The following is a 23,397-nucleotide window of genomic DNA, read 5'->3' as shown; positions in this document are numbered from 1 at the left end:
TTACTTTTTTTTTTAAATAAAAAAGCAAGAAAAAAAGAAAATTCCTTACATTTAAAATATGATCAGAATAAGCTCCTGAAAGATTAGCTACACAAAAGATAAAACCCCTATATACAGGCTGCAACATGAGATAAGCTTGTGTACACATGGTTATGACAGAAGTTCTCAAAGTGTTTTTAAACTGCAAGAGGAACATCTGGTATCACTGAAGTTAGAGACTATCAGTAATTTTTCTAAGCAGCGCTTCAAACCACTTGCAGATTTCTTCCACCTGAAAATACTGGGGTAGCGACTTTCAACTGATAGGAAATACAGCCAGTGACTTCCCTCTGTAAATGATTTTTTTTTTACTGTTTTGACAGTCAGTGAAGTAATGCACTTTTGCTTGTTGAGCCAGAGAGACATGGCTGCAGATTTCTCCAGCACACAGCTCTGTCTACTCTCCACAAAAACACTGTCATAACCTCACATGCAGGTTCTGGGCTCTAACACAGACACACTAAACTATGTTAGCCACAGAGTATGATTCATATGTTTTACAAATCCAATTAATTAGATAATTTATATTACATCCTACAGATTATTAGTCTGTAATAGATAATGCACAATTCCTTCGTTGCCATGTTCAAAGTAGAAATGATTAGATATTATCATTTCAAATTAAGTATCTAGAAACTGAGGTCTGTACTGTGAATCTTAAAAGGAAAAAAGAAAAAAAGACGGGGTGCCAAAACTAGTTTTCAACTGTTCACAATGTGTACCTAGGGTAATGTTCATTGCTCACACTTGGACATCTGCAACTGAGTCAGACGTTTACTCTGATTTGGACAGACACATGTCTACCTCAGATGATGTGCTAATTCCTCATCAGACTGCAGGAGGAGCATAGACTGCCAGCTCAGAGGAGCGAAGCTTGATCCCACCCCTACCAGTACAACTGTCACTGAGTTAAAACCAGCATTTTGGCTCCGTCCCCCCCTTTTTTTATTCTTTCCAGTTCCATGACAATGCAGGTGAGATAATCTACTGCAACAACATTAATTGATTTGGAAGAGACTCAGAAATTAGTTAGCCTTTTGATACTGTAATCTCAACAGCAAAATGCTATCCCCTACCACAGTCAAACCAAAGCAACATAAGACTCAGGCCGGCTTCAGGAAAGAGAGTTAACAAGATAAACAGTGAGACTTCCTTTATTTTAACAGTTAGGCTGTTTCCAGCACAAAGGTTGTACATGTGCGATTTGGTAATTGGTTACACTACATAGAAAAATATTTGCTCAGAAAGCGCATTATATTTGCTTGTTACGAATAAAGCCTACTACTTTTCTTTCAACACTGTTTAATGATTTAATCTGCATTACTCCCAGCTTCTCAGCACAAGTAAACCCCAGGCTGAGCACCGTGCACCATTTTAATCGCTTCCTTTCCCTCTGCCCTGCATTCCAGAGGACCTTAAGAACTTGTTGACACCTGTCTGATGTTTCAAAAACTTTGATTTCAACAGGTGCTTACAGGGTCCAAAGTATCCAAGGGAATAGGCTGGAAAAAAACTGTCATCCTCAGTCCTTGCAGTGAAGCTGCTAAAAGCACCATAATCAAACCACGAAGACAAATATAACATCCATTTTTCTTTATTGGCGTGCCTCAGAATTCACTTGTTTGCCATTTGCCTCGACTATAGCAAACCTTAATGACAATCTTTTGAGGCTTCTTTACACAATACAGAAGCCAGTATTTGTCGTGTGGAGTGAACGGACTGGAAACATTGAATTCAACTCACTGCATGCACCAGTGCCTTCAGAGAGGGCCCTCTTTAGCACTCGGGCACAGCTGTCACTCCAGTTTATCAGGATTTTGACTGCTTATGAAGTGCTGCGTCAGCACAGGCACAGCAGCATCAGTCAGAGGTGAAATTCTATTGTCAGAGTTAAAGCAGATCTAAAAGTAACCCATCCCACTCACCTGCCCCATCCACAGAGAAATCCCCTTGCAAGCCATTCCCGTTCATCATGGCTTTTCAGCATCCGTTACTATTCGCTACCACTTTCAGCTACAGGCTAAATAGCTGCCATCCACTACTCTGTCTAGGACCAGGCTTGGCACCATCAGGGCAGTATCCACGTGGGAACAAAACTCTTAGAGCAAGACAACACAAAATTAGCCATCCATGCTGCAAAATGTATCCAGCTGCTGACACTTCACCTCGCCAGCAACGCCCCATTCCACGACCACTACTTTCACCTGATTGCTGACAAACCCTTGGAAACTTGAAGAGAGAGAGAAATTAAGTGCTAAAAAAAAATTAGTCTTGCAAGGTAATTGAGAAGGGACAAGGAAACAGAGACAGGGGATTATCTTTGAATCATTTTCTGCCTGCACATTCACTTTTGGGAAGCTTATGGTAAGAACAAATGAATGCCTTATTTTATTTTTAGTTCACCAAAACACGCATATAGCATCGGGATTAAAAGTTCATTAAAGTATCTCAAATTGTTATTCCTTGTAAAAAATATTAAACAAATTTTTCAAATACAGTTAATTTCAGTAGCTGCTAATTAACTAACAAGTTCCTGTAAATGTGTCACTATGGATCTTTTGGGAAATTTTATCAAACATTTGCCAGAATTTCTAATAAAACCACAATGCTTCTTCATCTTTAATCTTACATGTTTTGCTTAGCTAGTTACAGGCACTAAGATTACTTATTTCATGCTTCTGCTCCCGGAAGTCCCTATCAAAAGGCTAAACTATCTCCCCAAAATTCGGTGACAGTTCTTCACAAAGCAAAGCAGTCGGCCTTTCCAAGCCTCATTAATCTGTTTGAGCTGCCACAGCCAAGAGCTGAAGGGAAAAGCAAAGGAAACTTCAATTGAAAAATATTTTGACATAACTGACCCAGATGACAAACCAAGCTTAAGCACATGTCAAGCACAGGGAGCGGTACAAAAGCATCGGCAGGGCAATACAGGAAGTTAAATCAAGCCAAGGTGAAGTCAGAGCTCTGAGAACAGTGTATATTATTTTTGTAATTAGTGCTAACTGAGAAAAAGAAAATAGTCCTTCAGCCCAGGCTCTTAAGTAACAGCAAATAAACGTCAGGAATATTTTCTAACCTTCCCCCCTCCTCATAGCTGGAGGTCCTAATCAATGCAAATAACATTACAGAGCAGTATAGAACACATAATCCATACCATCCGTTTGCTCGGTGTTAATGTCCTTAAACACTGTTTACTGTCACAGGTGCGTTTGGGTTGTCGGGCAGGTATTTTTTTTGGGGGTGGGGGATGGTGTTTTTAAGTATTGCTTCATCATGTTTACAACAATTAGTTTGTCTCACTTAACTGAATTCCAAGGGGTTTAACTTTTGGATGTCTAAGCTTTCTGAAAATGTAAGCTGGTTTGTGTCACTATCGCCAAGTGAGTTTTTGCCTTAGTTTTGATTTTAAACAGACAAATAAATATTAAAAAGCACACTAAGCAGCAAGAGGAAAAATAATGGTTCCAAAACCATTATAAGCATATAGAAGTTACATAATTTTTCTTGTTATTTATTTTGTAAACTCAGGTAATCTGCTTGTTGGACAGAAAACAGAACTCAGAAGTCCCCTGTTGATATAATCATGAGCAAAAGACTCTGGAAATTAACAGAACATCTCCCTCTGGTTTTAGCAGGCCGAGTAAGTAGAAGTTAATGCAATATAGAATACCATCAACAACATACATCCCCTCTTGCACGCAGCATCCTGGGCTTATGGGTAACTCAAGGGGAAAAAGGATTTTCCAGTCCCCGTGCCCCTTACGGGACCATCAGCTAAGGAACACCTTATAACGGGGTGATGGAGTTCATCTGGGTAGGTACTGTGATGGTGCCTCCTAGCCTGACAACATAAGAGCAAACTTCAGCGTTCATTTTGAAACAGCTTAAAAACAAAATCGCCCAATGCTTTTGGTATTTGGTGGTAAAGTTAATTACCTACACACCACAATCAGAGAGAAAATAAATCCAGAGAGATTCTCCGCAAGTTGCTTCCCAGAAAAGCAATAGAAAATCCATGAAGAAAAGTAACATTCACTAAATTCCTAGTACAACACAATGATACAGGATTTCCTAAAAATAAAATTTTGAAAAAAAAATCCAAGGCGGCAGTTATAAAAAATGTAAATAAACTAAGACGCAAGACAAATGCAGACATAATTATCTATGCCATACAGCAAGATATGGAAGTTTCCTCCAAAACCATACTTCTAATATCACCATAAAGTCTTAGTGATCTAATCAACATATATCTCAAAAAGGCAGCCAGTGAAAGCTGACCCTAAGTGCAGGAACTGTCAAAATAGTACAAAGAGATACCCACCACATATACAGTCAAAGGAGGGGAAAAAAAGCCCACAGAATCAACACAGTGACAAGGGGCTTCATTTTCTTCATGTTCAATTTCAGAAAGCTAGATGACATCTAAAGCAAAAATGTCACAGAAACAGTTTGATAGTTTACTACAACAGAGAAGTGTCATCAGCCTGGCAGGAGCTGAAAATTATACCCCCCCATCCTATTAATATTTATAGGTCCAACATCCATATACAATTTTCTTTTCCTATTAGTAAAAGAATTGCATAAAGTACATTTCAAAAGAAAATTACAAACTTTGGGGTAAGCACAAAATGAGTGTGAAGAGGTACATATGTGCATAGAAGGCTGACTGAAATAAGAATTCAACCAGATCAAATCCTATTGATAAGTCAATACTGATGTTCAATCCTGAAGAATGAAAAAATTATCCTAATACATTCCTTCATACACATATCCAACCTCGTATCCATGACTGCAAAACACTGAAAACTCTCCAATAAGTTGAAAAAAATTCACTTGTCTCTTTGTAACAGAGGTTTGGAAGGGGGGAATAATCAAGATAACCAATAAACCCCTGAAAAGCCTCAGCGCTGCAAAAGGTTTAGAAAAAGGGTGGTGGAGGGAGCAGGAAGAGCCTCCCCAGTAAATTCAGCAGATATATTGTATTAGAGACGAAGTAAGTCAAGTAAAGGAATAAAAATAAATAATTCCCCTTAGGAATTACATGCAAGATTGCTTTGTAAACCAACCAACCAACCACTTCTCTCCAGAAAAGCAAAAGGTCACGAGTCTTGGTGAAAATATAGCTATAAAAAGTTTTGGCCAAATATCAAAGAGCTTGTTTACATAAGGGCCACATTAATTGTAACACTAACCATTCAAACTTCACAATAGATTTCAGGAGAGAACAGGATGCAACGTCAAACATCTGCTATCACGTTATTTTCTTCAGCTCCTCTGCCCAGAAATTACATCTGGACTTTGCCCATCTTCCAAACCTTATTAGAGGCAAGTCAGACATGGGCCGGAGGCTGGGCCGTTCTGACTATGCCTCATATAGCATTATGACAACCAGCCGTGCCCAAGACACATGGAAATGTCACATTTTAACAGATTACACATAACCCAGCTCATTTAAGTACCTCATCTAACAGAGTCAGCTGCCCAAACTGCACAGACATTGCACAAACATCTGGAAAACGGTGCAAACCCTTCCTGGAGGCAGGCTGGGGCAGGGGTGATACCTGTTGCACCCGAGCGGGACAGTCAACTTAGACGAGTACATTCAGCACTGCTTGAGAGACTTGGACATACTGTGCCCATGTAATTTAAATGTAGCATGCAGACAAAATAGGTTCATCTTCCAAAAACCACTGGACCAAGTAAGCACTGCATGTAACGTACTCGATTTCCTCTCAGGTTTCGCACACAGGGGAGAGAGACGGCATCCAGCAGCAGGCTCACATAGCCAGAGCTATGCCTTCTGTCTGCAGTCTGCTCTCGAGACAGACCCAAGAACCCGAGCCACCTGAACTATCCTGAAAGAGTACACATATCCTACAGGCACTTTTCATCAGAATTACTTATTTGGTGCAGAAGAGAGTGGAAGGAAAATGCAAGTCTGAAAAGTAAATTATAAAGAAAAACACTTCCATTTCAAAAAGGCTGATATCAGTTCCAAGGACAGATATTTAAGACATAACGTAGAGAACAGGAAAATTAATAGGACTATAAGCAAGAAAAGAAAAATCCCCGCCTCAAAAAAAAAAACAAACCAAAAACAAAAACCAAAAAACCCTCATATATTCATCTACTTTGGATTTATTGCAGGAACACATGCAGTGGAAATTAATTCATGCCTGCTGTGCTTTAAGAAGTGCTACAGACAATGATGTTTAACACATTTAGTACATGATTGATGTTGCTTTTTCTGTCCAGGAAGCAAATGTGAAGTTAGAGAAAGTGGGCTATGTTCCCTTCCTGGAGTCATCATATCCAAGGCTGGACATGCTCCAGAGATGTGCTTCTCGAAACATCTGTACACTGAATATTTGACCAGTTCCAGGCTAAGGGATTTAAACCAACAGGGAATAAAAGACATTTTCCCCAAGCCAGCCACTTCTGCTGCAGCTTGTTAGTGACAGGGGGGGTTTGCACTGCCAGAACTCCACCAGGAAGAAACTCTGCATTACTGTACAAAAGCATTTCATATCAGTGCACCTTCGGATACTGCCTATTCAGCATGAGCCACTTTTGACTTTTGGACAATTAACTGCACCAGCAAGAATGTCTGATGTAGCTATGCCTGATGAATAAAGGATAGTGACAATGCTCATTTTTAACTGTTTTTGCTTCAGACTGCTACCTTTTTTTCCCCACCCTCTTAGGCATCAGTGCTTTGGGCAAAACAAAGAGGAATGTTTTCCTTTAAGCGATGCAAGAGGAAAAGGTTACCTTGTTTACCAGTGACTCTGGAGCACAAAGAACTACTTTGTCTCTATGGAAGAGGCAGCAAAGGTAGTGTTTCTTAAGGACTAAGGTTTCCAAGACTGCTCTTGTTGATGTGACCGTGACCCAGAGGCCTGTCTGCAATACTGGGAAGCACAAGCAATGAAGAGCTGCTGGCTTCAGGGTCAGCGTGACTGCCTCTGCTCCCAGAGAGGACAGGATCCAGAGCTACTACAGTTACAGTGTGTCTGAAAGGACAGGCAGAGGAGGAAGCTGTGTAGAAACTAACACAGAAGGATTTGTCAGCAAAGAGATGGTCAACAGAAAAAAGTACGTGATCTTACTGCTGAGAAGGAGATACTTTTAAAATACTTAAATGTTTTTTTCTTGCACTTCATTAACATTCTGACACAGCTGCGAGACTACCCCATGTGGAATCACTCTGCTATCTTTTTTTCTTCCTATGCATTGAAGCTCAGTATTATTATTAAATAACTTCCATTCACGCGTTTTCCATACAACCCACAGTAATCAACTACACTGATTCATAAGCAATGAAATCCAAATTTTTTCTATACTTAAAGTGTTTCTTAATGCTGAGAGAATATCCCACTTATCCAAGAGTACTCCAGATATAACTGATTTTGCAAACTTTCTAAAAACTGATGAAGTAGAACTATTCCCCCTGAAAAAAAGGGAAATAGGGCAAGAAAATCTGTAATGAAACATGAACAGTGAGATAGAGTGACTCTCCTGAGGAATGAAAAGGAATGTAAGAGATGAGATGGTAGTATTTCCATGCAAGCAAGTAACTATTAAAGTAAGAAGAGCTACCCACTATCCAGAGTTGTATTTCATTTATACTGCTTTAAGAACTTCATTGTTTCCATTTTTAAAAAGATTTAAAATAATGCAATAATTAAGATGTCACTATACAGCTTACCCACTCATCCAACATTTAATTTGTGTCCTGTGATAAAATAAATAACAAATTTTTAAGAAAATACAAACCTTACTTGATATTTTCAAAGCATTTGCTGTAGCTCATATAACAATCAGAAACACTAAGAGCCACTGGATTCTAGCACTGGAAATTGGTAAACTATTAATTGTTATGCAGGAGTTAAGAAAACATAAGACTAAATAGCCTACCTTCACTGCCAAGAAGTTGAGACCACTTTCATGAGCCAAAGCTTTTGCTATCATTGTTTTCGAGCACCCAGGAGGTCCATAAAGCAGCACACCTTTTGGAGGCTGAATCCCCATTCTGATGAAGGAGTCAGGATGTTTGAGAGGCCATTCAACTGCCTGCTTCAATTTCAGCTTGACATCTTCTAGTCCTCCTACGTCCGACCAAGATACCTGCAAAGCAAACCATTTTGCTGAATTCAGGCAATGAAGCAAAACTACTAAAAAAGAAAACAAAATAAAAATGCCCTGTAGACTGCGCAGTGATTATTTCATGGAGTTATTTTCAACAAGTCACTTCTTCAAAAAGCCTTTTTTAAACACAAAGCTATTATTAATAGAGTCACACAAAGTAAAAGGGGATTAGACTTGCTTTATGCTGGAGGATGTAGGTAAAATATTTTGTATCTATTTTAAAGGTCAATAAGAAAACACAGGAAAAAAAACAATAAAATGACAGCACAGTCACACAGGCAGCAACACTTCGCATGGTCACTAGCAAAGTCACAACTCAGTTCTCTTGTTTTTTAATGTGATACTGATGCAGAATTTGTAAATTACTTTGATGTCTTCCCTGAAGGAAAGGACTGCACGAGCTCAAGCCGGTTTTATTTATAGCTGCAGGCCCTGATTCCAGCTCTATCACCCCACTAAGCTGAACAGGACCGAGTATTAGAAGTTTTGGGGGTTTCTCCACTTGCCAACACTATCACTCCCGTATAGGACTTGGGTACTGGAGATTTGACTAGAAGCTTCAGAACAAACAATCCTCTAAACAGAACAATCCTCCAATCTACAGAAAAGAAAAACCACACACAAAAAAGCAACAGAAACCCAACCGCAGTTAAAAGACAACTGCAGTTCAATTTGCTCTGCTGAAAACACAAGACAGACTTGTCAGGCATATATTGGGACAGAATTAATACGTCCCCACCAAAACACCAGACGGATCTAAAACCTGCTATACCTCTCCCCGCATCACTGTCAACACGCCTGAGACTTCTCTCCACATCCCCCAGCCTGTTCTTTGTCCTGTCACCATCCATCCCATCCACTTCAAATATTAAACATGTCAAGACACATCTAAATCAAATGATGTTCTGCCTTGAAAGACTCTTCCAAAAATTTACTAGACATAAATCACCCTTCAGCTCTGGAAAGTCAGCTACACTTGAAAGGCAAGCAGAGTATTACTAAGAGGCCATATATCGTCTTTCTCCTGACTTGAAAAAACTGGTGTCACTCCTGGCTTGTCCCCATTGCTATTCTCCTGATACCAGTCCACAGAGTGGAAACTCAAAGTAGAAAGTCCCTGAAAGAGGCAGTCTACTAATGAAGTGGAAGAAAGAGCATTTGGATGTGGTGCAAGCACTTCTGTGTAAGTCGGAGCAAACTGCAAACCAAACAAAACTTCTCCTCGATTGTCAGTCTTTGACACAGAAACAAATTACAAGCAGAGAGAAAACAGCAAAGATCAATGCACACGAGTCCACTCCTTGGAAACAGAGTTTAAAGGCTAACTGGAAGGTGAGGAGCTGCCGATCTGCTGCCTGCAGAACATCATCTCTCCCGCACCAGGAATATGTTACAGGAACTCCAGAAATAAACCCAAACTCCTTCTTCTTCTTAGTGACCAGTAGTTTCTCATTCTTAAATAATTACTTTATAAGCCTGGAGAAGTATGAAACATGTAGAGTTGATCACCACTGCCTACTAAGAAGGACCTGAAAGCACAGGAATCTGCCAAAGGCAGGATTTCCTTATGGAAAAAAAGAGAAAAAGAAAAACAGAAGAGAAACACAAATTTGGGAAAGAACAAAGTGAAAACTGAATCAGACACAGCAGAGTATCCCAGCAGCAAGGGGAGGAAAGGATTTTAGCAGGGCCACTACCAAAGCAGCGTGCCTCTTCTCGTAACTCATACGCCAACTTTTGCAGCCTGCCAGTATTCCCTTCTGAAGTGCTGCTTCATGCTACAAGCAAGACTAACTGCACAAATCAGATTAAAGGAATGGTAGCAAACAGATGAAAGTGGCCTGTGCACAAGTCTCCAGTCTTGAAATAAAAGTGTTTGTATGAATTCAACAAAAACAGTGAAGGGAGAAACTCCACAACACTACAGAAGAGGGAAACAAGAGCATGAATTCCCTCCACCCGACTCTGAGCTGGGTATCTTGGGCTACGAACAGAGTCAAAAGAGAGAGAGAGATACTTAGCAGAGAAATTCAGCTATAGTACAAACTCTGTCAGAAGACAGACAAGTGGTTTCACACCCAGTTTCTCTCTTTCTCCTTTCGAAGGAACATATGGTGAGAGGGTGTCCAATTTAGGCACCTCAGTTAAATGCTTAAAGGTAAGAAGAATCCTCCCTTCCTGCCTGGGTTTTCATGGTACGAGACAGAAATCCACCTGCAGATTTTTAATTACAATGAAGCAAACATACAAGTTTATGAAAAGTGAAGACACGTGTCAGATACCTCACTTGTGTCTTGCCACTGTTCCACTGATGCAAACCACCCCTTTTCACTCAAATTTCATGGTTGAGTAACATAATTAAACTCAGGATAGTTAATCCCAATTTTCCCAAAGCTGGTGTTTCAAAGTCAGATCTGAAACAGTGTCAGTGTTTTATATTTAATTTTAAAAATAAGTATTACCTATCCCTACAACCCTTAATTCTACCTAGCAGCTCTGTAAATGGCACAGAACTAAATCTTGGCACTTTTAAACAACTTTTTCTTAGGGAAAAAGACATATAACACAAGGTTGTTCTAATTTTTCAGTATCAATGCTTACTCATATCTAGTAAAGCATGGACTAGCTATTCCTATCATCGTGTCTTTCTAACTAGACAAAGATTGTGACAAACATGAACAAGAACTTCTTAAAATTAAGCCATCAGGAATTCCCTGTAACATTCACCACAAGGTAAAATCCATTAGTGGTACTTTACACACATACAGAAAGCCAGGGAGAAAACACCTAAATGTTATTTTTGCCCTCTTGCAAATATTCAGACTATTGCACAGTCTTCTGCTCCTTCTCTGGAGATATTCAAGACCCGCCTGGACAAGGTCCTCTGCGGCCTGCTGTAGGTGACCCTGCTTCGGTGGGAGGGTTGGACTAGATGACCCACAGAGGTCCCTTCCAACCCCTAACATTCTGTGATTCTGTGATTATTCAAATAGTTTTTCAGACTCACTAAATGTCATTTAACATCAACACAAGTGATAGACTTGTACAGAAAAGGTGAAGCAGGGCCACCTTACATGAAGGTTGTTTTCAGTAATCTGGAGACTTATTCTGATTTTGGTCAAATTTAAAAAAATCGGAAGGCTTGCCCGCTATGAGTTAAAAAAGAAAATAATTAACCAGTCAAAAATTCAGTTAACTTCTTTAGTATTTCTATAATACAAGGTGTGGAATTCAAGCAGCAATGGTATTAAAAGCAAAAATAGCTAATAAAACACTACCTTCACGTTCTGGTCAAGTCCTAAACAAAACTTTTTTTTTCCCCTCATTTCAAAAGGATAGAGATGGGGGGGGAAGTCCACCAACAACAAAACACTCAAAAGTAAGAATTCTTTTAGATTCATATAAGTTTGGAGGAATTAAGTGGATTGTTTCTTGCACATAAACCCTCAGTAACTTCCCAACTGCAATTAACACAAACGCTAGCGCGTGCATTCGGACAGTTAGCTACACTACTTTTACCTGCAGACGAACTCAGAGGAAAGGTGTTGCAACACAAGCAATGAAGTGTGATATTCTGTCACTGGGGAAATGGTTTTAAAGACTAGCCTTGGGGCTGAGCGTACACATACAAAGACAGTGCTCTGCTACAGTGTGTAAGACACCAAGATTTCATTACTGCGTAATCTTTAGCTCTCCCCTGGTCAACAGAGCTCAGAATACAATGCAGAGCAACAACTCCCCAGAGCCTGTTAAGCAGCAGCAATAAAGAAATAAAGCAGACATGCAAAGGATGTCTCATCCAGAACCTTTTGGCTGCAAAGACACAAATCTGAGTGTTGAATTACAGTAAAGGGAGTGAAATAGGCAAGCAAAACCCATAGCACTCTACAAAAATTTCAGAAAGACCCACAGGAGAGGGAAGAACAGCAACTGCAGTGCAACTCCCCAACGAGCTGAAGTATTAATGTCCTGATTTATAACATGCATCTCCTCTCTCCTAAATCCCTGCTGCAGAAAAAGCAGCCTTCCAAAAAGGTTGTAACACATAGCAAAGTTCAAGACAGGTTCTGTAAAAACAGAAAACAAGATGCTATGTGGAACGAGGCAGCAAGTGATGGCATTTGCCTTGGTCACTGCCAACTTGCACGGCAATCTGGACACAAGTGGAAGGACAAAAGAATGCAGAAAGAAGAACACAACACATGTGGTGGCACCTCGTGGTGGCACCTCCGCCTCCAACAGCTCCTCCTGCACACAAACTCACTTTTTATCTGCTGCCCCAAATATACTTCATTTTGGCTGTTCTCCCCACCACTAATTGTGAATATGCTTGGAATAAAAAAAAAAGAGCTCAATTTGCATCAATGACAAAAAACCTAATAACTAGCTTGTCACAAAGCACTTTTCAGAAGCAGACTGCAAAGCATTCTATAAAGGTTATCAAATATCCTCAGCCACCGACAAGTTACTTGCTTGAGGACACCCCAACAAGTCAATTCTAATATATCTCCTTGCTCTTTAGCTACTACTCCAAGTATATGCATAAAATCTGGAAAAACCTCTTGTGAAGTAAGACAAAAGACTGCAACAGAGCAATCTGCCCTAGTAACCTTCTGAACAGCCAAGCAACTAGAGCTCAGTTCTAGGGCCTAAAAAGCAAAGACTGATTTGAAAACTGATTTTTCTTTACAGCCTACTCACAGTTCCACAGATTTAGGAGAACAAGCTCTATGTCGATGAAACAATTTGGAGTTTATAATAAAAGAAGTAATCATTTTCATTCACTATCAGAGGTGATACCAGCTTCGAAAAAAACAACAGCCCATAAATGGTGAAGGTGCCATGACTATAAGGGAAGGAGCCCTTCAACAAAATTCATGTACTTCGTTTACTTGGAAGTTACTTTGAACTCTTCTCATTCAACTGACACATGGCTACTGCAAAGCAATGAAATATGAAGAAACCCCACCCTCTGAAAAACAAAAAGTTAAAAATCACAAAATTCTCAGTTTAATTCAGCATGTAAATCAATGGTTTTACTTGTAACTAACTGCACAGCCCAGAAGTTCCAGCCACAGCATGGGGGCTGCCAAGTGAATAATGTTTCTGCAGCAAAGAAGCCGGTATTATTAATGTAGCTCAGATTTCTGTCTTCTCTTTGGAAGAGATCTCATAGTTGATCATTTATTTAGTGTTTGAAGTTATTTTTAGCAAAGATTTTTTAGATGACAGTGTTAGTCAGACTTCAAAACATGAAGGAATGTAACCCCTGATGCTCTAACAAATTTACCCGCACAATTAACTGTCTAGCTGGCTAGCTTCTGGGGCAAGTAGAGTAGAGGAAGAAAAGCCTATACTTTCTGTCTGTAAGGATCTGGAGATAAATTAATATGGGATAATCACAAAGATACATTAGCCAGGAAAAACAAAACAAGTTTCAAGTTTCTTGAAGAAAGCTGGACTCTCACCTAGTTCATGCTTTCTGTTTCTCTTTTGTTTCCTGCACACGCAACTACAATTTTTACATTCTGATAAGGATGCAACAAAAGGTGTAAGTAAGGCAGTTTCTGTTGGTATAAATTACTGCAGAGCACATAAGTAACATACCACAGTACACCATGGCCAACAGCCAAGTACAGTGTTGAATGGGTAAGTGGCCCAAGTCCATGGACTGAAAGCACTGTGTTGAAAAGAGGGGTAAGCTAGTAAAGAGGAAGAACTTCTTGCAGAAACTAGGACTATTAGCATCAGTTCTGTGGCAAGTAATTTTAAGGTTTCCCACAGGTGTTGCAGGAGTAGACATTCAGGCATAACAATATTAAACAGCAAAGCATTGTAGGACACAGCATCGTCGACACAAGATGATGCAGCTAATTAATGGCTCTGCAGTTGCATTCATTTGGCTTCTTAAATACCTGGCATCTACTGCAATCAAGTACTTCAGCATCCAATCAATTGCAAACATTAGCACAAACACACAGCTTCAACCAAAGTAGTTAAAGACACAATTTTGATCAGATAAGCAAAAATAAGTCTGTAAAATTAGATTTAGACACACCTAAAAATCATTACTAGAAGCACACAACATAAAATGTTGCATATTCCTCTTAAAAAAAGACACCCAAGGAATTAGAAGCTGCATTACATTTTCTGCTACAATCTGTGTTCCAAATAACAAATCAACCATGTAAATTCACTGGTAACAGTACATTAAATGCTAAGTGACTGGCAGTCAATCAGGTTAGAATAAGACATACCTACATGCAAATAAAGAGCAAATTATACTAACCTAAGTTAAATAACAAGGATAAAGATTTTTTTTTAATTTCTTTTTGTTTGTGTATGTCCATACGCACAGAGTGGTCAAATTTTTTGACATAGCTACCCTATGCTAAAGTACATGAATGAGTTTCAGATGTTTGCAAGTGTTCCTGCATCACATCCCAAGCCCCCAGCAAGCAGCCCTAACCAGGGGGCTGCAGTTTGGATTCCTGTTGCTTGCTTCCCCCTGCAATTCCATCTGGGTCACCTAGCTGCAGCGTAAGCAAGTTCCTTCAAGTAACTCATGGACTTGAGCTGACTTAGGGCACTTCCCCACCTCAAATACAAATGGTAATGGAGTAAATAGCCTTGAGGGTGGTGGTGGTGTTACAATGCTGGATTTACACTACTGTGACTTTCACGGACAGCTGTTCACATATTCAGACTACTTCTGAGCACGTGCAGGTACCTTCACTTTGCAGACCAAAATAATGGTTAAACTGAATCCCAGCACCTCCTTTGGTAGATGATGTGCGAGGACACAAAATCTGTTGCATCCTGTACTTCATACTTCACTTCAAACTCACCCCAGGCACCAAGCAGATGGCCTGAAATTTACCCTGCATCTTCACAGAATATGCATTACTTCATAAAAATGCAGGTCCTGTCAGCACAAAAGGAATCTGCACTATATTGCTATCTTCCCTTCAATAAAGGAATGAATTTCAGTAGTATTCCAGTGACTCAGCTGGTATTTGACATGAAAAGAACTGACAATCTCAGAAGCCACTGGCAGGATGGTTTAGCGGACAACAGGAGCCTGAGTGGTAGGTTGACCTGGATTCAGAACAGATTTCCTGCAGTACCTTGAGACCTTGCTTCTATCTGTCTTTATTGTGCTGTTTAGCAGCACTCTGTCTGGCTCCAAAGGGGCTGGTATGTCTAAAAGGCACAGCACAGTGATAATGACGCGAGCCCAAGAGCCAGTAGCACAATAAACAACAAGAGAATCATTTGGTTCTCAGCAGAGCTAATTAGCCCTTGCAGATATTGATGCCACTACACCATTTCCAGGAAAAGCTGTCTGGAGCCAGCCCAGGCATTTCCACCCAGCACTTCACTGCGCAGCATGGACTCTTAACAAGCCAAGTGTGATATCCGAGCTGGCTGTGTGCAGCATCCTGTTCGCAGATTTTATTTCCCATTCCTATAATTTGGGAATTATGGTCTATAGTTGTGCAATCTAATTCCCAGATGACTCATCTTCATGCAATAAGACATAAGTGTTTTTTCTTCTAGGGCTTCGGGAGCTGCTGCGAAACACCAGCACAACAGTTTACAGAGTGAAGATTTAGTAAGATTAAATATATTTTCTTTTGCTGAATCTTCTTAAGCTAGATCAGAGTGTTCTTAAAGCAGATCAGTTCCCCAGCACAATTTATATTGGGTCTGCTGCTAAACTTACTATAACACATAACTGAGAGAGCAGTGAGTGGGATAAAGATGAACTTGGCACCACCAAAAGGACTGTTCCTGTAATGACAGCCCCTGACAGGTAACTGCTTAGCAGTGACAAGCTACCTACAGTATCTAATTCTGACCTTGGTTAAAACCACGTAATGCCACTGAAGACATTCAGATCACAGCAGCAGAAACTGCATACAGAATTAGTCAGCTGCTTTACATAAAAAACAGCAATCAATCTCTTCATAGCTCTGTTTCAGTACACTTTGGTTACAAACCCTAACAGTTGGTTTCCGCTTAAGTTTGTGTCTGCTTTACAAAAGGCTCTAGCTTTAACAGCTATTCAGGATCTGCTTTGAGCAGACATCTTAAGATTTTTACCCATTAATCATCTCGGCATATAAAACTACAGACCAGGAGATATGCTCCTGCACTACCAACCCTTCCTGAAGCATTAGGAACTTAACCTGCTGTAAATGGGTCTTCAAAATTATAACTGAACAAACAAATATACAAACAAAAAGATGATGCACAACATTTATTGGTAACTTGAGGCTTCCACTTCACAAAATTTCTCTCTTTTGGTAGAGCATTTCAATGCCTAACTGCAACTCTTAACGTGGCTCTAACAATGTCACTAGCATATTGCAAAACAATAACTTACTTTTGGCACATCAACTGCCACCTCCCTCATGGCGCTGGGCCTGACATCATTCATCCCCTGTAGGAAGTCGTTGAAAGCAATCATCACTGACCCAGCCACCTCGTTGTCTAATAGGGTAGGTCTTTTCCCCAGAGCTCTCCGTAATGCGTACAAACCTATTAAAAAAAAAACACCCATGGAAATATGTAGACTTCCTCCTGGTTCTCACAAACATAAAGTGTAAGACACACAAACACACCGCAGCACTGGATAGGAAATGATGTTCAAAAGAATGTCTCAACACCGGGCCTTAAGTAGGTCAAAGAACATGCAAGACACTTCTGATGAGACAGCAAGAAAAAGGAGGTTTAGTAACCACAGACAGAATACAAGCTAAATCTGTTCCAAAAGACAGAATCAAACAGCCTTGCCCCTGCATTCCTGGAGATGAAGCTAACAGGGCAAAACCTCCAAATGTCCATACATCAATCCAAATACATTCCTAAACCACAGAGGGATAACAAATATTCAAGGTAAGCATTAAATCAGCTCACATAAGCTATCTGCAACCTTGTCCATTCCTCTATTATTAGGACTGTGTTTTCCAAGCTGCTCTTGAAAACAAACTGATGAGATGTCTTTTACTTTCACCAGAACTCTATTTTGCCATCTAGTAAGATGCCAGATACCTATATTCTTTCCGATATGCAACAAACGTTCCCTGCAACACTCAATAGCTCTTCATTCCCTTAGCAATCACCCGTTTCAAGCGCAGGCATAGCTGTTACCTTCTCCCTTGGCCACATCACTCACATACAATACCTATAAATCTCGACACCAATTCCTAGCTTCCCCCTATAATTCAATCCTACAAAAGCCGCACAAGTCCAACCCATTCACACATCGATGTATCAATACTCCTTGGACAGGACCAAGTGGTACAGTCTGCAGCTCCCAGACATTCCCCAGAGAGAGCAACTACAGCCCCCATTGTGTATGACGCCCAGAAACATCATAGTTTTCCCACTGTGTAATTATGCCTTTTAAGTTCTAATATAATTTGGAGTTCTGTTGCTTCTATTTCCAACCCTGTTCTGTGAACCGGAACTGTTAAATATGTCATTTAGTATATTATTACATGATGAGAATAACCTTATACACAGGTGTGCTCACATCCACACACATGCAGATACATAATATCTGTTGTCATGTGTAACAAAAAAAAAAATGAAGCAGTTGGTACAACATCAGTTCGCCTTGTATGACCATAAAAAGACAAACATTTGTTAAATCTTTTCTGTGTTTAAGCAAACAAAACATCAATTAGTGTTACGTGAAAGGACAACAATGAGTTGTTTCTGAAAATAGACATGGTTTTAACTTTCAGCAGATTGTTGTCTTTTTTCTACAGAGCCACTGGTAGATGCGGACATGCAAAGTTTCTGACAATGACAGGAATTCTGCATTTCCTACAATATATACAACGTGTGAAGAGATATAATATCTCCCCTGTGAAGCAGTACAGCTGGTGTCTCTACATAAACTGCCAATTATGGCAGAGTCTGAGCACCTGCGTTCAATACCCAGGCTCTTAATACAATAATGAAAAAAAGTTTGTAATTCAGGTTTCCCCTTGCACAGAACATCCAGAACTAATAAGATATATAAATAAAAACATTCCATGAGGCCAAGGAGAAAAATGAAAATCTGGTCACCAGAGGAGAAGTATAACTGACTCATTTTAACAACCCAGACAATTTTCATGTTATTCCTGCCCCCCTTCTTCCTTCCTCTGAAACACTTTAAGCAAACAAAAAACTTACGTAAGACAACACAGATTCACACCCCCAATGTAAAAGTTACATCCAAGCAAATAACAAACTTTACATCTTATTGTAGTGTCATTGCAGCTAACACTTCAGGGGGTGGGAGCAGGTATTGGGGTTGAGTCCTACATTTTCTTCTTGGTGCAGTCAATTCACATGGCACTCTCACTTTAAAAAAATTAAAGAATAAATAATCTGGCATGAAATTAAGTCATAGAGAAAGCAAGTAACTGATAAAGATCTCTGCTCCTCATTTCTACACATACCTGCTCCATCACGTACCAGTTTAGCCCAGTGTCCATTTCATGCATTTTCATGGTGTCATGGTTATCTTTTTTTCATGACATGAGGAATTCTTACAAAACAAACAAGGGTATTTTAAAAACCGAGAGAGAACAGCACATAAAAATGCCCAAGGAGAGCACCGCTCTTAAGGATCATTACTGCCAGTGCTACTAGGAGTACAAGTGAAATTTCAGTCCTCAGCAGTGGGTTTGAAATGCAACAGCCGTGATCCAGAACAGGAATAAAGAGGTCACAGCTTTCCAAACAAAGCCTGAATTCATTTCAGCATGTGCACGCACACGCCACTGCACAGGTCAGCATTTAATTGAAACAATGTTTTACATTAAAACAATAATAAAAAACAGACTGAAAAAGAAAGCATGATTCTTCCTGTTTCCTCCCGTTATCACAATCATTCTTTCCTGCACTTCAGATTGACCTCTAACCAGAGAGGGGGAGAAACGCTTATTAACAGGAGAAGGATACAGCCAGTGGCTTGCCGGAGGCAGAAAAACACATCCTTGTCTCCAGACACTGAAAAGATTAATTTAATGTAAGGAAATGCAAGGTGGGGTGCCAAACACACTGCTAGAAGCAACACGGAGGCAAAGGGGGTGAAACACTACAGCAAACCCAAGTTCATCACTACGGAAGTTGTAACACAGATAAGATTCAGACACAGTACCTCAGAAAACCTCAAGCATCTCACTTAGCTGCTGAGTATCTCTTGCACAGGAATGTTTTACTCTGAGTATATGGCATTGCTGTAAAATGACTCTGAGCACAGCATTTGTTTCAGCTTTGCTTGCTCCTTTTCACATGCTACTTCATTGTTAAGTATTAACAAATATCAATAGCCTGTTGGCAGTGACTGAAGTGGGCAAGCACGTTTTCACTGTTTTATTCCAGCAGCAGTCCTGCGTGAGGGAAGGCAGGCCGCAGACACAGTTAGCCTGCCGTACAGTCGGTGGGACTGTTTGCACAGGCAGGGGCTACCTATTTCTAGCCAAGGGATGCATGACTGCTCCCTAGGACTACCCGATGCAGAGCAGAAACTTCACTTGGAAGGTGGCCTTTGCAATAGTGAACAACACTGATTCTCAGTGGAGTAGAAATGGAAAATCCCAGGTTGGTTTTTTTTTTTTTAAAAAAAGAAAAGAAACTAGCATAAGTCATGCATGATAACAAACAAAGGAAAATAAACAATTTGTTCCAGTCCAGCAACTGTGCGCTCTACCTCACCGACTCATCCTGTCTGTCTAGAACAGAGGAAACTAAGTGGACAGAGGGGGGAAAAGAAAAAAAAAAAAAAAAAAGAGCAGAACACCGTGTCCTCGTACAGATGATCCTTCTTTCGTACCAGGCTATGTATGAGGTCCACAGCATTGTTCCCCTGTAAGACTTCCTTGCTCATAGCTTGGCTAAGTGTTGGCACATTAGATCATAATCACAAATGTCCAAGCCTAAAAATAGACTCTGTGACACTGCTATATTTGTCAGAGTCTGTGTATAATTAAACACTACTGTAAATAATAGAAAGAATCCACTCAAAACCATGAACATATATACTTTAGGTTTCAAAACCAGAATACACACAACAGTTGAGGAAATGAACTGAACAAAAAATTGTGAATCATGCATTTTTCACTGCCCATCAGCTATTTCTTCCACAAATCCATCTCTTGTCTGGTCTTACTCTACCAGAACCCTAATACCAGAACTTGTAAGTAGCTTCAAAGAAACTGTAATCTTCTTGCAAGATTGTTTACAAAAGGAAATGTTTCTTCTTTCCCTGCTAATCTAGCATTTCCCTTCCACGTTACTATGGCCAAATCCAGAAGACGCATACCATTTCTCCCTGTGACAGCTGTCAGATCCAAGATGATACTCTCCTGTGTGGCTAGAAGTGGAATGTTCAACAGCATATGGAAAGATTTCAGCTTCCGAATGGCACTGGATGGGGCATCTTCCTCTACTTCTAGATCTGTACATACTATACCTCAAAATTTAATAGTTTTATTCATAGAAAAAGCATTTTATATAACTTAAAATCAATTTTGAACTTTAGATACCATAAGAGGAAATACCTGACTTCACAGGCAATGGATACAAAAGTTGTTTCAGTGTTTGGCATTTTTGAGATAAGGAGCTCTCCTTGGTTGATTTTTTTGCCCTTTTTTCCCCCCAAACGTACATAAGTATGGAATCAAACACACCAACAAATTTATCAAGGAATAAAAAAAAAAATCCATGGACCAGGCTCCTATAAATATATTTTTAAACTTATTTTTTATTTAATCTGTACATAAAATGCATGCCTACTTAGAAAAAAATTCAGGAAGCAGAAACCCTTACTCTTGCTCTTGAAATCACATTCTGCAATCTGTCTTTAGTTGCCAGCGCTATATGGGAAAATCTCTGAAGAACTTTCATATACTGTTTGCACAGGAAAGATAATGCCCTTAAATCCCTTGTAACCATAACATTGCAAATTCACTCTGCTAACCTGAACACTAATCTACTGTAGGGATTACGTACGCGATTTATAGTCCTTCGTGAAGGGCTCTGGCATTTGCTGGAACACGTCTATGGAGCTGACTGAAAGTTGCCGAGAGGTGCAACAGGAGGGAAAGAAAGGAAGGAGGAACCGTATTTTCAAAACTTCTTTCATACAGGAAACAGTTTGTTCACAGATCAGGTACACACACATCATTTATCATAAGACAATGACAACAAAGGGAAATAGGAATATCAGACTGCCTGTTTCTAGCCTGTTCTCATATGTAAATGTACCTAAGCTAAGGTTAGTCATACATGTGTTAAAAGAAAAATAATGACTGACAGGCTACCAGAACAGCAAGGGCAGAAAGATAAGAAGCAACATTTAGTGGATAAATGCCAGTCTAACTGTAATTAGAAATGTTGTCAAGTCAGAATATAGCTAAAAGCTAGTCAGGAGACCTATGAAAACTTTGTCTGAAAATATTTAAGCTCTGTCCCCCAACAGTAGCTATTCATTCTACATACAAACATCTACTGCTAACTCATTTACGCCCACAGAACACACACAGACATACAAATTAAGCTACATTTCACCAGAGGATCTTTTATGATCTTTTATCAGTTAAACAAAAGAACTAAGACTGTTTTCAGATCCTAAGTTTGCCATTATATATTCAAGGTAAACATTTTACCTGGAGCCTAACAGGGAGTCAGAAAACATTGAATTTTTCTCCAGTAGTCCCTTTTCTAAACAAATAGCTTGTCTGAAGTGTAGCTGATGCTAGCTTATTCAGGAAAAAAAAGCACAGCTACGGAAAACATCCTTTTTTACTCAGGTATTGAGAAAGCTTGCAACTTTGCAACCTGAAGATGAACATCTACTCTAAACGGGTTAGCTTGCGTCTTTCTAAAGCCAGCAGAACAAGATGGAGTGAGATGAATTGTAACGCGACCAGTCAGTCCCTCCCTGTGTACTATGAACGGAACAAAACTCCTAGACATTTTTAGTACGGGAAGAACTGCACCTCAAATGTATTTGAAACAGAGGCTATTACCATTGCTGTTCAAGTTACATTTGAAACCAGACTCAGCACAAAAGCTAAAAGGCAAAAAAATGCATACCAATTGCTTCATAGAGATGACACTATACCTGAGCTCTAGATGTTCCATATTATGGTCACTCAAAGAATATAAGAGCAAGCTAACTGATTAAACAAAATTTGAAGAAAACTAAGGAGACAAGCGTTAGCTAAAATTCAGAAGATATCTGAATCCAGAAACACAACTGTGTCATATGAAATTCTGCCCAAAACAAAACAAAGTGGCATAAATGAGCATCAGACATCATGAAAAAAAAGAACAGAGAACAAAATAAAACATAATTGCCTTTCCAAAATGAAAAAAGTTACTAAAGGCTTCTTAAAATGTAATATGCCTTTTAAACAAGTAATTTCCCAAAAAGTACGCTCGTATCTTGGAGGAAAAAAAAAATTTTAGTCTAAATACATAATTCCAATTCATAACTGGAGTCTGCTCCAAAACCGGGAAATAGACAAGTTCCTTGCATCAGAAGGAACCAAGCCTGAATCACCTGCGATAATTTAATGCCAGGTTACTGGAGGGCTGCAGTGAACATGAACTCTGTTAGTATGAAAAAAACACTACAGTGCTTGTGTGCTGGTCAGCAATAACAGTGAGCTTGGTTATCCTACTGCAGCTGGCAGGAGGTGGAAAATTAGAAAAAACATGATGCGAGAGTACGAAGGAAGTTTGTAAGTCTGCAGAATACCTTTCAGTTAGGAAAATGCCAGTTAAGACAAATGAGTCTGTATACAGTTGTATTGTTAAGAAGAAAGTCCACATATTTTCCAAACTCTTCTCAGAGATTAAAGGTCAAGAAGTTGTCTTCAGTTCTTACATATTCAAACGTTTTAAAATTAACACAAGAGAGCAAGCAGCTCAGATCACTGTAGAAAAAAAACCAAACTTATAGGCTGATTTAAAAGACAGTGGACTGAAGAGTGTCTTCAAAAATGAGTTTAGTCTTGGTTAAATCATTTTCATTCATTCAAGCATGCTATACAGACAGCTGAGGATTTCTTCTGTTGCTCCAGGTATAACACTGCCTGGCACACAGCTCTCATCCAGCTTCGCATCCAGGGAGCTGAAGCCCCTGAGGGACGCAAAACCCAGTAAGCAGAACAGCGATTAGCACACCACTCCTGTCAA

The 23,397-nt window shown here is 39.7% G+C and overlaps 1 protein-coding gene across 1 annotated transcript in view; it reads right to left on the bottom strand.

The window, feature by feature from the left end:
* The window catches only part of AFG2A (AAA ATPase AFG2A), a 209,182-nt gene that overhangs the window by 165,772 nt on the left and 20,013 nt on the right, over positions 1–23,397 (bottom strand). The window contains 2 exon segments of the mRNA XM_075420941.1: positions 7,957–8,166; positions 16,577–16,731. Coding sequence (XP_075277056.1) covers positions 7,957–8,166; positions 16,577–16,731 — 365 coding nt within the window.

This window comes from Opisthocomus hoazin, chromosome 5, assembly GCF_030867145.1.
Source record: "Opisthocomus hoazin isolate bOpiHoa1 chromosome 5, bOpiHoa1.hap1, whole genome shotgun sequence".
NCBI classification, from domain to species: Eukaryota; Metazoa; Chordata; class Aves; order Opisthocomiformes; family Opisthocomidae; genus Opisthocomus; species Opisthocomus hoazin.
The sequence above is the reverse complement of the archived record's forward strand: the minus strand, read 5'-3'. Positions and strand labels throughout refer to the sequence as shown.